The 16,581-nt window shown below is 36.3% G+C and overlaps 1 protein-coding gene across 2 annotated transcripts; it reads right to left on the bottom strand.

The window, feature by feature from the left end:
- Nucleotides 1-2,338: 2,338 nt before the first annotated feature.
- On the bottom strand, nt 2,339-5,770 carry si:dkey-266f7.9 (uncharacterized protein LOC100006223 homolog). Of its 2 annotated transcripts, XM_052532502.1 has the most exons (4): nt 5,580-5,727; nt 4,901-4,988; nt 3,985-4,555; nt 2,339-2,846 (listed from the first exon to the last, which is right to left on the bottom strand). In XM_052532502.1, the coding sequence occupies exons 2-4, from the start codon at nt 4,954-4,956 to the stop codon at nt 2,571-2,573; spliced, it is 903 nt and encodes a 300-aa protein (XP_052388462.1). In that variant the 5' UTR covers nt 4,957-4,988; nt 5,580-5,727; the 3' UTR covers nt 2,339-2,570. The 2 variants fall into 2 exon arrangements, with proteins under 2 accessions (XP_052388462.1, XP_052388461.1); XM_052532501.1 differs by lacking the exon at nt 4,901-4,988 and having other exon boundaries at nt 5,580-5,770.
- Nucleotides 5,771-16,581: the final 10,811 nt, after the last annotated feature.

Raw genomic sequence — 16,581 nt, 5'->3', positions numbered from 1 at the left:
TAAACATTTCCTTTTGCACAGATGAGTCATTGCAGACCCTGTCATTGAGGTAAGAATCGGGGGGCAAACAACAGCCCTCCACCGCTGTGGCAGAGGTTTGATTTAAAACTCGAACTTGTCCTTGAAATAGAACAGAAAACAAAACCAGCAGTGTTAGCGTGAGAACGTTTCCATTTGCAACATCTGAGACTTATGTAATACTGAAAAACAAACTTTTCTTCTTAGTGTTAACTCAGCTTGCTGAAGAGTATTCTGAGATGGATGTCAGTTACACCAACAGATGATAACACTGTTTATTATTAGCGTGCACTGTTACGCGATAACTTTGTTATCTGCCGCTTTAAATACTCAACCTCTGTAAAGTCTGATTGGCTTTCAATGTTTTTATCATTCCAACCATATACTGAAATTTCATAACAATGTTTTGTTATCGTTATAGCTGTGGTGTGGACGTCATACAATTAGGACGACTATTTGCGACTTTTTTCTTACATTTCAAACTTTCTTGTAGGATTTAAACTGATCAAATTGATTAAGCCTGGTCTAAAGTCTGGCGTATTATTATTTTTCTTTATTTAAAGAGCGCGTTAGTAATATGAGTGCACAGCGTGTGTACACTTTGCTTATTGCACAGACAGGGACGCCCAGCAGCACACAAACATTTCTAAAAATTACATTCTGCCATGTAAATAGTGAACCAGCCATGCCGCGAGTGCAACTAGCTTTAAAAGGGGATGGGAGATGAGACTGATTGGTTTATTGCACATTACGACCCAAAAAACTCCCATTACTCATTAAGAGAATAGTGACAACCCATTTAGACCATGCACCCGAGCATGCCGACCGTTTTCCCGTCATTAACTAGCAAAAGTGGATTCAGACACTCCCTGAGTGCACCTGTGCCGTGCGCTTTAGACCATGCAATTAGATCATTAAAATAGGGCCCATAAACTTAGAATCCTAAAACAAATATCAGAATTGCGACATACTCAGAATACTGACGGAAAAAAGACAGAATTGCTAGATAGAAGCTCAGATAAAAAAAAAAAAAAAAAAAAGTCAGAATGTAAACTACGAATGGCAAGATTTAAATGGATAATTCTGACTTCCAAGCAACACACAGCGCAACGTGCCGCCAGGACCAATGCAAGTGTTTTTTGCTAACTTCAGTAGTAGTAGGCCTAATAATTTTCCCGTCCTGCGCATGTTGTTTAAATAGGAAATACATTTGCATCCAATTGTGTGCTAATTGGTGTGATGGTCTGAAAACGAGGCAATTTCAGGCGCAATGTTGGTGCATTGCTTTTTTAAAGCAACTGAAATAGACTGTGTCATTGCCCAACTAAAACCTTGTCTAAAGTCAATTATGGAATATTTTATTTATTTATTTATTATTTAAAGAGCGCGTTCGTAATATGCGCCCATAGGCGGGTGAACAACATGCGCACACTCTGCTTATTACACACACAGGGACGCTTAACAGTACACACACATTCCAAATATTTCAAATGAAAGGATTACAATGTAAAATATTATTATTGTGCCCCGTAGATGGTCTGCTCGAGCACTTTAACCTTGTGCATGAGCAGAATCTTTCCTCTCTGGGGAAGTGTTCGGTCTTTGCTCTTGCAAATTCTGCCATGTAAAACAAACCCATTAACAAACCCTTTTCCCCATCCTTAAAAGGTTTGATTCGGACATGCCCTAAGCACAGTTGCACCGTGCTCTTTAGACCATGAGATTAGATCATTAAAATATGGCTCTACATCTCTCAATTCTGACTTTTTTCACATAATTATTATTATTTATTTATTTATTCCTGATTTGGAAAGTTGTCATGCTTCGTGTGAAAGGCTTTAAAACTTTAAAATAGAATACTGAAGCCAAATGATTTTCAAGATGTACTTTTCACTCCACATTCTTCTGGCAATGTGGATAGGATATCATATAACACTGAAAATGTTCCTCGCAATACTTTGCAGTGTGTTTGCATGACCAGTTAAGTCTGATTCTTAAGCGAATGACTCTTATGAGCCCTTTCTTGTTAGCAAATCAAGATACAGATTTGATTTGAATTAAACTTGAACTCGTCCTTGAAATGGAACAAAAATAAAACTAACAGTGTTAGTGTGAGAAAGTTTCCATTTGTAACATCTGACACTTATGTAATACTATCGAAAAACAAACTTTTCTTCTGCTTTGTGTTAACTCAGCTTGCTGAAGACTATTCGGAGATGGATGTCAGTTAACACCTTTTCTTTTGTGTTGTACACAAAAACAGCACAGTACGTTCTATTTTGAGTGCCATGAAAATGCAGACTATCTTATTAATGTCTTATTAATGAAGTGGCAGAAGAGCATTTTATTTAAAATTTCTCATGACATTGTGTTATGACAGAAATTTGTCAAAGTGCTTTATTAAGTCAGATATTCCAAAATCTTGTCACGGCTATGGAAATTTCAAGAGTATAGGTAATTTGAGTCAGAGTTATACCTAGGATTTTTGTCAATTTAATGAAGTATTTTAGTGAGTTCCAGGTGTATTTGTCCTGACATCCTGGCGTTGACTCTCAATAATTGAAATCTATAATAGTTTGCACTAACTTAGAACCAGGAAAGTCCATTGTTACAATACCAAACCGCTTCCTTTGACCGACATAGCCTGTCAGATATCCGTGCAGGCGGGGGTTTATTAGCCGGGCCAGGGCATTGGGATGTGCCAGGATACTGGCACCGCTGCTGTAGGTGAGGAACATTCGGTTTTTGTTACCAACCGCAGCCGCCTCCAGATGAGTGGAGACACTTCTCCATTTCTTCTCCACTTCCTCCGGCTGCAGAGAGGACACCTGGGGCGAGAACAAGTTTTTATCAGTACAGTTTGAAAAATGTGGTGAGGGAGCAAAACCTCGCTCTGATGGATTTTTAAAGACAGTTGACAGATGAAGATTATACTCTGGAAACTAAATATAAAGTTTCAGGATCTCAGTAAGTCTGTTTTCCGGGAACCCATTGAAAAGATTATTTAATTTAATATTTTATTTTTCTTGGGCTTGATACATGCGTATTTTATTTTCCAGCAGTTGATTTTAAAAAGTAATAGGTTTTTATCTTCTTTTGGTTTAATGAAGATGAAAACACTAAACATTAAAACTTTCTTGGAAGCATAAAAGCTACCCTTCATGGCAGATTCTGACTTTTAATCTTAAACTGAAAATCCATTATAAAAATATATCATGTTTAATAGTTTGGAATCTGTAAGTTTTTATGGTTTGAAATTAAACTCTTCTGCTCACTAAGGCTACATTTATTTGATTAAAAATGGGATAAAAACAGTAATATTGTGAAATATTATTACAATTTCAATTAACTGTTTTTCTATTTTAATATATATTAAAATATAATTTATTACTGTGATTATGTAGCTGATTTTTCAGCTACCATTACTCCAGTCTCCAGTGTCACGTGATCCTTTCGAAATCGTTCTACATATGGATTTGCTACTCAAGAAACATTTATTATTGTTGTTGTTGATTGATTTTTAGTATTAATGTTGAAAAACATAACATAAAAAACTATTTCTTTTTATATAAAAACCATGATTATTTTCTGTTTATACATGTTACTTGAGATATGAAACAAGATGTGTGAAGAAATTAAAGAAAAAATAACTTATGGTCAATATCACTTGTGAACAGAATATTGTATTTGTCATTTCCAGTCAAGCAGCAATTTTATATAACTAAGCTATATATATAATTGCACAAAGAATGCCTAAGCAACTGTCAGAATGTTTATTCCAAACGTGTTTTAAAATGTATTTCAATTACCATGACTTAGCAAATTTCAAAAAATAAACTTCAATAAATTTACATCAGTAAAAGTGTGAAAGTGTCTTTTAAGAGAGTTTTTTTTTCCACTAGCTCACAAAAATGAACAAGCTGAAAAGCCCCTCCCATATTCACAAACCCATGAATGTGTCCTTACCTTCCAGTCATCTGCTATGTCCAGTGAGTTGTAGCGTATTCCCAAGTCAGGGCCAGTGAAGTCTTGCAGTACGATCAGCTTTCCTCGTGCCTCCCCCATGCTGGGCATCTCATTGCTGTGCCACAGCAGGTCCCAGTGTGCATACTCATTAATATAGCGCACCACTGCACCGTAAATATCCTGCGTGTTGCTCAACTCCTCTTTCAGCCTCATCAGCACTGTTTCTGAAGGAAACTCCCTTAGGAAAGCCACCACCTCCATTAACACGTCCCCAAAATGAGCATACTGATACGAGATGCCGTGGTGGATGGTCAAGTTGCCTCTAGCATGCCGAACACGGATATCCAGAAAGCGGATTCCAGCGCGCAGCTGGAGGGCAAGGGACCAGGAGTTGCATTCTGCGAGTGAGCCACCATAAAGGGCCATGGTGTTGTGTGTGCCGGGCATTGTCACATCTGATAGGGAGTAGATGTCGGGGATGGTGGCCATCCAGGAAGGGTTCAGGATCTCAGGCATGGAGGTGTCATCATAGTCAGGGGTCTGGATGGCCCTGTATCCTGAGACGGTCGCACTATGAGGTCAAACAGAGGTCAGATCATCATCAGACAAAGAATGCATCCTTACCTGCCTTGCTAAAAAAATACAAGATTACTGTGAAAGCATTCATGCTTATCTATAATGGATGGATGAAATGAAATTAGATAATTGGTTCATTTGCTTCTGATAATACCAGGTAGACAAAGAGAAAAAGATTTGGCCAGTATGAGATAAAAGCACTTGTTAAAATAATGGATAAGAGTTTCTTTTCAGTGAAATGGATTTTGGCATGCTTTACTGTGAATGGAATAAGAACTGTAATTTGGTATATACAATACTATGAAAGAGGTTTTGGAATTATGGGTATTAAGAACCTCACCCCAGCAAAATGCCCATCACCATTAGCTGCAAAATGCGTCCTCTGGTGCCTTCCATAATGAGCCTTTTCAATGGCCACTGATCCTTTACTATAAAGATAATCATTAGAATAATCCAATTAGAACCGACAGGAGTTCAATTAGACACTTATGAAAGATTTTTTATCTTCTTCTTTTTTTCTTTTTTTTTGTGGAATGACATCACCCTGCAAAAATCTGATATTTGGTAATTATTTTTATGGGGTCCAGAAGTCTGTTTCTCTATGCCTTTAAAAAATGTATTTAGTGTTGAGTCTGAAATATTTCTGCAATGTAAAGTATTTTAGTTTTTTTGTTTTGTTTATTGTTTTACATTTTACAAGGAAACACTATTTCATTCTGTCTGCTTCAAAATGTCACATTTAATTCAACGTGTTACTTTGTTATTTTTTTATTAACTGTGAAATTTACTAGCTACGTTTTTTTCAGTGTGATTCATTTTATGTATTTTTTTTTTAATGGTTTTTCAGGTTTAAACTGAAAAGCGTTCCAGATTTACAGACTTCTGGACTCCACAGTATTTGTATGCTGGATTTGTAACACTGCAAATAGCAAAACTAAAACCCTCCTAACACTGTGTTGGTAAATACAACTTTAATATGCAAATTCATCTCAATCCTGGCTGGAGAAGTCATCTCTTACCGTGTAAGTTGGGTTTGCTGGTGATGCAGATGCACAAAGAACCACCTAGGCAGTGTCAGGCTAGCTGAAAAGACCGCTGTTGGTTTTGTACCTTTTATTTTTCGGTGAGTGCACAGTTCTGGCTTGAGCTTGTTGGAGGGACCAATACAAACTGACCCTTTTGTTTGAGGGGTCATTGTGTCTATTAATAGTGTACAGTAAAATGCTGACTCAATGAGAACGGACAAAATGCTCCACACTGAACTCAGTTGCCCTGCATATCAAATGATGTTTCAAATATAATATTTCAAAATCTTCAGTACACTAACTTTTTTTTGTTTTGTTTAGGTGTTTTTTTTTACTATATACTCTATATGTATATGTTTATTAATGAGCAAACACAAAGAAAAGGAAGGCAGAAATAGAAAAGCTCTATATGGAATAAAATAACTAAAATAAAATAAAAGACCCTGCAGGTGTATTCTGTATATCTTTATATTAAAGATACATTATCTCCCAGAATAAACATCTGGGTTTAGTGTGAATAGTCATAAGCCTGAACTTACGATAAACATGGTCAAAGTTACCTTTTCCCCCGGGGTTTATGGGAAAATATAAGTTTACATTTTCTGTGAGCTATCTAGAGTTCTGTTTTTTTCCCCAGGGGTGCAGCAAAAAAGTTCACTTACTTCCAGAGCTAACATCTTTGAAGTTGTGTGTACAGTACAGCATCAAACCTTGGAAAGTGAGTTTAATTTTCTGAAAAACAAAACAGCCTTGGCATTAGCATACTGCATTTGTCATTTGGATGTAAATGTATAATCTGTTTTCTGCAGAGTTGCTGTCTTTAATCTTGCTTTTTTGATTGTTTGTGTCCAACAAGCGAATGCCACTAAAGGGACACGGTGATGGAATATGAGATACTGCAGGAGGGAAAATTCTATTTCAATCCTTTTTGCATTGGTGCGCAAAACTTTTGCTAAGTTTCTTATAAGAACGCAAAACTTTGTGCGTGGACACAAAAGCATTGTATACGATTTTCACTTTATTGCCATTACATTGCACTTCACAATAGAAAAACTATTTTCAATTTTAAAAGCTCAAATGCAGTTAACAGTGAAACACTATAATAATGCCCAGCATGACGTTATCTATGCATCTCATTTCTGCTTATTCTGTTCCCATCAGCTTACATCCCCCACACTCTCTGAACCATATCTTCTGAAATAAATAATAAACATAGTTAATTAAAATGAAAATGTGCCTTGTTTCCCCTTTAATCCTAATGTATTCTCTGTAATTGTGCTTCTATTAGCTTTGCTTGTATGAGGTGGCATATATAAATACGTTATTGTTTTCAGGCCATCAAGCATTTAACAAAGCACATTTTAATGCAATGATTTTGACTTTATCGGAGTAAACAATATTCAACACAGTCTATGCCAATCCGCTTTGGTTGTGCAATATAAAGTTGTGTTTTGATATTTCAACAAACATCCCCTCTACATTGTCTTTTGTCCCAGCTGTTAAACGCCAATTCCCTCATCACATTAGTCAATTAGGATTTATTTTTAAAATCCAACATGGACTCTGACACCAATTATGAAGATATAATACAGTCCACAAAAGCTGCGTGCTTTATAACGAATGCTGATAATCAATTCTACTTCATTTGGTGCTTTTCTTAAAGAACAGACTTGAGCCTTCCTCGTTTATCTTTCCCGTCCCCGTGCTCTCTCTATGTGTTTCTCATTAGTGTCTTTGGTGACAGGATGTGTATTTTGATGCTCTATGTCCTTTGTTTCCTTTTGTCTGTTGTGTAATTACAGGGAAACAGTCACTTTCTATTGGTTGATGATTCTTATCTGTGTCTTTCTATGGTGGAGTAATTGCAAGTTCAAAGTGTAGCTGTCTTTCAGTGTCTTTGGTCTCCACATCCAATCCTTCAAACAACCTTTGTTAAAACTTGATTTTACGGTTCTCTCCATTGCTCTCTCCATCGATCTCTTTAAATGCATAGAAGAGTTCCCAACCAGCAATTCCAACAGTGCAACAATTGGCATAAGTTTAGGGCAGGACTATCTATTTGATGATGATCAGTGGCAGTTGATGTGATGAGGAATGTTTGGGAAGCCAGTTTGAAGCCATTGTGTTTACAGTTACATCTTTTGACACTAGTAGTGCATAAATTAAAAATTTTACCCTTAAAAACAAGTCCATGATTCCAAGAGTCTTCACTGGTATCCATGCCCCCTATCATGGTGCATCATGTTTACTCCACACTTCCATTCAGCCTTGGGCGATGCATCTACAACAGTAAGAATCCCCCATTGTCTCGTTATCTCACACTCAGCATCTCTGTGATTTACTCACCTGTACGCCGTACAGACTTCTAGATGAACGAGGGGGGAGGGTGTGAGAGGAGATGTTGGAAAATGTAAGAACCTGACAGCAGCAGCAGAGCTTTTCAAATGGAATTGTTTATGGAAGTTTGTGAAAGAGGGAGAGAAAGAGCAAGAGAGAGAGAGATAGAGAGAGAGAGAGAGAGAGAGAGAGAGAGAGAGAGAGAGAGAGAGAGGGAGGAGATGATAATGACCAGACGTCAGACTGAAATCTAATACACTTAATATGTTGAAGCTCCATGCTGAGTTGTGCTTGTAGCTCACACTGTGGAATTAGAGATTTGACATGCATTTGCAAGCGATGTGAGACATCTACATCATAGTGATACATAATATGTGCAGGTATATAATACAGTAGGAATATATCAGGATGCATTCCACTGACTTATAAGTTATTAAAAATCTGTGCCGTTTGACTGTCTGGTGTCAAGAGATATTTATAAAATCACAAGAGTGTAGCAATTAGAGGGAGCTTTCACAATAAATAATAATAATAATAAAAAACTATTTAAAAAAAGATGCCAAAGAGATACATCTGCACATGTACAGTAAAATTGCATGCACATGTATAATTAATGATAATTAGGTACCATAATTACCAGAATAGTATAAAGTATATTATTACAACAATATGCAATATTAATTTTTTTAAATAAATAAATGAATACTATTATTCAGCAAATGTGCATTAAATTATCCAAAAGTTCAAAAGAACAGCATTTATTTGAAGTATAAATCTTTTGAAACATATTTGTCAAAAAATCCTGAAAAATAAATGCCTTAAGTTTTTCACAAAAATATTACACAGAACACCTGTTTTCAACAATAAATGATAACAAAAATGTTTCTTGAGCACAAAATCATCAGTATATTAGATTTCTGACACTGAGGACTAGAGAAAAGGCCACTGAAAATTCAGCTTCATAAAAATAAATGACATTAAAAAGTTATTTTAAATCATAATATTACACAATATTACTGTTTACTGTATTTTTCTTAAAATGAATCCTTGGTGAGCATAAGATACTTCTTACCAACCCAAATTATACTTTTGAATGGTAGTGTACAGTATATGTATGCACTTTGGATAAAAGTGTCTGCTAAATGCATAATTTTAATTTATCAGTATAACTTATTAATTAGTATATATTATTTTAATATTTATATATATTTAATTATCTCAGGCGACTAAAGGTGCATTTTATTAGAATGTGTTCCCTGGGAACGGAACTCATCACATTGGCATTACCAGCGCTATCTTCATAAACATCTTTATTTGCATTTTATTAAATACAAAACGGTCATAATTGGGATGACACAAAGGTACTTATGTAAACAACCATTCAAAAAAAAATTTCCATTCCAGGTCCATATTCTTTGTCAGAAGTGAAACAAGTGCAGCAGAGCGATGTCTCCACTCGGGGGGAAAACGAGTTGGAACTGAAGTTAAGCCTGGAAGCCTTTTTGAAGAATGACTTGGCCCTCTCTATCAATGATTACACTCACAACAGCCGGAGATCTCCTCCACTGAACCCTCGCCTCGTTATTAAAGCCACTCCATGTCTCTGTTATCTCTCGGCTTAGCTACTGTAACTCATCCATGTACTGTAAGTAAGCATGCAGCCCATCAGACGCCACCCACCTAGACACAAGCCCAGAAACGCACACCTCCCACCCAAGCTGAGGTGGTCTCTGGGGAGGCTCTGTCTGGCTGGTTCTCCACGATCTTCCAGCCTCACCAGGATGCCAGGAAGACCCAGTGAAGTTGAGTGGGCATGCCTCAGCACCCGTCCTCTCGGTTTTTCCTCCTAGTCAAGATCCCAGAGTCACTGCCTGACCGTGTCTGGGTGGATGTAGCCCTTGCTTCATGAGGCCGGCGACACTTGCCATATTTCAGTGTCGAAGCCTCATAACCAATTATGGCTCTCGATCTCGAGTGCTAAATGACCCTTGTAATGTCAGTGGAGATAGAGCCAGAGTCATCTCTCAATTTTTGCTCCCCTCGCTGACTGACAGAGAGGAGTGATATCACGGCATTCAGGGAGTCTCGATTCAGCAGGAAACCTGGTGACCTCTCCACAATCCTTACAAGAGGTCTTTCCTGCACTTCTGTGAAAATGCTAATTCCAAGTGTTTGCCTTATAAAAGCAGGTTCCTCTGGGTCAGGCCCAGCATGTCAGACAGAGGCGGGAGCAAAGCCCCAGTGCCAAGTGAGGTCGGCTGTCTGATTGGTGCTCATCGTGAAGTGTGTTTGTGCACCTCTGGCCTTATTTACATGTTTGCTTCTGCTGTAATGTTTACAGCAATGTCTGAGTTTGACCTTTTAGTTAGAAACGGTTTGTGATAATCAAATGCAAAATGGTTTATTTCACAGGATGAAAATTTGGGAATAAGGAACAAAAAAAGGTTAATGACTGAAATTCAGTAGTCCAAATGTTGCTTTTCATCTTCAAAACAGTAACATCTTAACATATGCTTACTGCATACCACAGAACAAAAAATAATCAAAATGATCAAAAGACAAATCTAAATTATATTACTGAGAAAATACTGGCATGCCAACCATTTTAGTGTCATGTTATAATAATAATAATAATAATAATAATAATACACAGACATTTTGATGTTACTTTACATGACTTTATTTTACATCAATCTCATAATGTTATTTTGTATTGTTACTTTATTCTCATAATCTCAGTTTTCTCTTATTTATTTTAATGAGGTACTAAAAAGGTGTGATGTTGGAATTTAAGACATATTTGACTAAAAGTGGCAGTACACTGTCACAAAAAATATTTCTATTTCATTAATATTTCATTAATAAATACTATTCTTTTGGAATTTCTATTCTTCCTATTCATGTATATAAAAAAAATGGGTAACACTTTAGAATAAGGTTCCATTTGTTAATGTTAGTTAATGTATTAATTAACATGAACAAACAATGAATAATACATTTATTACTGTATTTATTCATCTTCGTTAATGTTAGTTAATGAAAATACAGTTATTCATTGTTAGTTCATGGTAATTCACAGTGCATTAACTAATGTTAACAAGCACAACTTTTGATTTAAATAATGCATTAGTAAATGTTGAAATTAACATGAACTAAGACTTATAAATGCTGTAGAAGGATTGTTCTTGCTTAGTTCATGTTAACGAAAGTAGTTAACTAACATTAACTAATGGAACCTTATTCTAAAGTGTTACCAAAAAATGTAAACACCAAATAAGCATATTACAGTGATTTCTGAAGGATCATGGGACACTAATGACTGGAGTAATGGCTGCTGAAAATTTCTGTCTAAAGTAATAAAAGTAATTACATTCTAACATATTTAAATGCATCCTCGGTGAGCGTGAGAAACTTGTTTAAAAAATATACAAAAATCTTAATGACCCCAAGCTTTTGAAGCATACGGGGAGAGCAAAAGTAGAAGTAAATTATGACTACAATATCTGACTGTTCATTAGATGAAGCTCTCTTACAACTTAAGAAGACAAGGAATTTTGTTATATGTACTGTACTTGTATGTTCTGTTTAATGTTTTTTTTTTGTTTGTTTGTTTGTTTGTGCATAGAAATTGACCTCAGTGATTCATAGTTTATTTATTTATTTATTATTAATAGTTTCTGATCAAACAATTGCATTTTTATCAGGTAATAAATTCTGTTTATATTTGCCCCGAGGGCACCATCAGACCTGCTGGATCTTTTTGCAATGCACCATCATCAGCATTAATAAAGGACAGAAGACGGTGTTAAACAAAGGAGAGACATTACTGTCACTGTTTATTCATCGCCAATCCAGGGCTGATGTGACAGATGTGATACACAACGCAATTATCATAATGGAGGACTGAGCACCAGCTCTTGTTGCACAAGGACCTCTTCACAGGCCAATCAATAGAATGCTACGACTCTGCTCGCTGGAAAACATCATCCTCCTCTCTGTCATCGAGCACTTCTTGTAGTAATAAGCAGCCATTGTGAGGCTCTTGTAACCGCTGCATAACCCACTCTGTTAAATTAAACCGGTTTTGTTTTCACAATGTGTCGCTAAGACAACGCTGAATGCTGAGGTATCCGTTACGATTTGCGATTTGCGATTTACTCCACTCTTCACCTCTCCGCTGCTTTTTCTCCATCTCTCTATCTCTCAGATAAAGCAGAGGTAAGCGGTCTCAACAGAAGCACTTTACCCGTGTCAAACCACACTCAAAAACTCATTTAACCCAAACAAACACCAAACTCTCAACTGAATTGTTCTAGGTGTCTCTGCCAGGCCAGTCTCTCTCACATTACTTCTTTGCTAAGCAGAAGTGTTTATCCTTGGCTGTTTATGTGATTAAGGTCTGAGCCCCTATGTCTTTACTTTGCGTTTTCATTTGGCTCCGTGCCGTGGCAGAATCACTGAGGTAGATTTGGATGACCCTCATTCTGATTAGCCATTGATTTCCCATAAGGCTAGAGTGACACTCCTACAGTTTAGAGCTCTGCTAATAAGCAACGTAAGCAATAGAGGAAGTGCAATGAAGGCAAAGATAAAGCCACATAATTTCAGCACAAGAAGCATTAAAGCTGTGGGAGATGTGAGGGTTTTTTAAAAAAAGCCTGGGAATTGATAGTTTGCTAATTCAGGATGAATACAGCATGTGGCTTTCTAATTACAGAGAGACAGATCTCACGCCTCAATCCAATGTGATCAATATGATGGTTCACAACAGCGTTTGCCTGAATGCTGGTTATGCTAGTGGCCATTTCTAGATTTTCGTCTTGGGCACAGGCCCCCCATCACAAAGAGCCAATATATTGATTGATTTAACCTTCCTCCTTTCACATGACATGCCACTGAATGCATTACAAAATGTGTATTTCTGGATGAATCCTCATGCGTTAGCACAAATACATTACATTGCAACTTTCCTGCTACACTAACAAGTGTGCAAATGTCAGTAATTCACTCAGGAAAACACACAAGCTCTGTTGTGCAACTAATCTAATATTTAGTGTAATGTCAGAACATTACACCAACCTAATTGCTGCTTTTCTCACCACCAGAAGCGTCATGCCCATTCAAGCACACCCTTTCAGATTTATGAGTCAAGAAACACAGAAATACACATAAATTTTGGGCAAAACTTTATACTTGACATTGGATTACATAACTATACCATTTAATATTGAATAGTAGATGGACTCTTTTTTGCTGAGATTGTCACAGTGCATTGTGGAATTTCCTTATCCACAAAGAACATATATGCAATCCTGCCTCAGCCAAAATAAGGGATCTCAAAAGCATATCTAATGCTCAAATATTGTGTTTAGGTAAGCAGTACACACTAGGTTTTGAAACACATCTTAAAATCACAATCTGATTCAAAATTTTTAACACAACTCCCGGGAAAGACATGGCTCGGGAAGCTGGACTATCTCAACAGGTGGGTTGTAGGCTTGCTTTTCTGATGCAAAAGCTGAGGAGTTTTAACAATGAAGCCATGAGAGATTACGCCATAAACTCTGTGCGGTTCCAAAAAGGCAGAAAATTGGATCAGCCACACAGCCTGAAGCTGATGTTTGCTTCTGCACTAGAATCAGGTTAAAAAATGGACTCACGACATGCTTCCTTAGGCCTGGACGGTTAGATAGCTCCTGCTGCTTTCTCAAACACAAAAGCAGTCTACCAGGATGAAAGAGAGATATAAATGGAGGTGGACATCGTGGCTCTGTTCCAAAATCGAGTGAGCTGCCGATGTAGACTAAGCATTGCACTTTTGGTCAAATTCTAAGCCTGACATGTTTTTCAAGTCTCTTGCCCTCTAACGTATCATTTATTTAAGAAAAATTCAGTAAAACAGTACATTGTGAAATATTACAATTTAAAAGAATTATATACGCATAAGAGACTCCTTTTAAATATATATATATATATATATATATATATATATATATATATATATAATCGTAATTATTCAAAACTTTTGACTGGTAGTGTAAGTACAAGTAATAACGCATGATCTCCCTACCTGATGATAAGAGAGATAAACTTCTTTCAGGCTTTTAACTAACCACACACACATATAAATGACCCTGCTAGACCTTATGCAGACTTTCAGGCAGACAGCTAATTAGGTCATTTGCCTCCTTTAGGTCCCAACAGTGCAGAGGTATGAGACGCTACAGACTGACCCTTGTGCCCCAAGCTCAACAACAGAATCCATGATTGGTCCAGTGCTTACCTCAGCGGTGGATGTGCCAGCCACAGAAAACTCCTGAGGTGGTCGCCAGTCTCTAGAGTTCACTATAAATATCGGGAACCTTATGGAATCTTCTGGAACTGTGGAGTGAGATCTAATACTCAGATTGTGCTATTAAATTAAATTTAAATTAAAGCGACTTACAGTGCATTCAGGCTATCAATTTTTACCTATCATGTGTTCCCGGGGATGCTATTAAACATTCGATTTGGTATGTGCTAGATAAATCAATAAATTATTTTTCATTAATTCCAAGAGCTTATGAAATCAATACCGACCTTAATTCCTGCTGTTGTTGTTGTTTTAATATTTAAAAATATATATTTTTTATCAAGAAGGTTTTTAGCTAATTTCAGTGGCATAAATTGAAGTACAAGTCTACATACATTTTAAACATAATATGGAACAAAGTGAAAGATTAAATATAACTTATAAGAACCTCAAAGAATAAGTTTTACTTGCAAATCTAATGCACTGGCACTTAAAATAACCTAAAAACATTTCAATTAAAAATGTAAATGGATGCTGAAGTATAATACATGGTACACACAAACATACATCACAAACTAATAAAGTCCATAATACTGTTAATGTCTGACAATGTCCAAACTGATAATGACATGTTTGTTTGAATGTTTGTTTAAAATGTGAAATATGAGTTTTTGGTGTTTTTTTCTTTTTTCTCTCTCTCTCTATAGGCTAAGTTTGGGAAACCTTCACTCAATAACGGTAACAATAACTGGATATTTTTTATTTCTGTACCTTATTATTAGAACATTAGAAAAGAGCAATGCCAAGGTAATAGGTTTGATTCCCAAGAAAAGCAAGAACTATATATATATATATATATATATATATATATATATATATATATATATATATATATATAATTTCTTTGGATAAAATCCCAAACGCAAAAACGACACGTTTCAGAAGGCGGGGCATAGAATAATAACAATAGTGTACAGTATGTGGAAAATAATGTGTTATAAATAATGTGCATAAACACATTTCATTACACCAAATACATGTTTAGCAACATCATATGACCCATTTAACAACAACAACAGGGCAAATAAACCTGGCAAACATTGAAAATACCCAACCTTATTAATTATTAATGCCCCAGTGCATACTGGGAGCACCTGCATTGTAAGTTAAGTGGATTTTACTTAATTTCTACATTAGAATTTTACTCAAATCTGTGCACCTTAAATATTTGAAAACTTAATATACTAAATATATAGATTTTTAAACCCTAAGTAATACTTATTTGCAGTGCATGCTTGAACTAGCTTATTGACAGAAGTAAAACAGACTGTGAATGTCATTTAATCTTGGCTTCAAACCACAATAGCCCAAATGGGTACCATACCTTGACGATAATGAGGTGTTACACAGGCTGGTGACCATGATTATTCACATACAGTAGAAGCACACATACACCCACACATCTACCTCAATCAGCACCTATTGAATTCTCCTACTAATTTCAGGAAGGCCGGATGAGTTGCCCTTCACACAATGTTTTGGCGTGACTGAAGGCGATTCTTGAAAACACACCCAAATGACCACACACGCCATTGAATAAATGGGATTTCTAGTTCACCCAAACTCAGACACTGATATTATCTCTCAAACTTATAAAAAGGAAGAAAACGTATTGTCTAAGGGAACACATCTTCCACATAAAGTGAACCATCTCTGTGATCGCCCATGTGGCATTTCATGTATTCTCCCTCAGGGTTCTGTTTATCTTTTGTGTTACCTCTGCCTCTTACATAGGAGTCTTTCTCTCCCCACCTTCTGCCTTCATTTATCCATACCAGGGAAAAAGGTCAACCACACCATTATTTGATCCTGAACCTTTGGTATAACATTTATAATGAAGGCAAAAAAAAAAAAAAAAAATTCCACCAAAGTGAAATATGAAGGGAGGGCAAACAATCAGAGAGCAGTATTGGTTAAGGCCAACTGTAGCTTTGAAGCTGAAGCTAAAGAGTTCAGACACTAGCTCACTGTGCAGTCTGGCAATTGCTTTGTAACACTGAATATAATTGGAAATCAGGTTTGAAACTTGTTTTTTGTTTTATTGAAAATAAGCTTATAAAGTTATATTTTGTCAGTACAACATCTTATCAGAGTTCAATAGAAGGTGGCCTGTGCCCTTGGCCCAGTGAAAGAGTGCTGGCATTGAAAAATGTACATTCATTGATCTTGTACATTAATTTTATTCCTTGCAAATCATATTACTTTTATTTCTACAGCAATCATTTTTAGGGCCCAAGAACATATACAGAAATCATAAACAGACAGGAGTTAACTTTAGTTAAGGTTCACATATTGTGCTGCTCTGAG

This window comes from Carassius gibelio, chromosome A19 (assembly GCF_023724105.1).
Source record: "Carassius gibelio isolate Cgi1373 ecotype wild population from Czech Republic chromosome A19, carGib1.2-hapl.c, whole genome shotgun sequence".
NCBI lineage: Eukaryota > Metazoa > Chordata > Actinopteri > Cypriniformes > Cyprinidae > Carassius > Carassius gibelio.
This window is presented reverse-complemented; position numbering and strand designations above follow the sequence as displayed.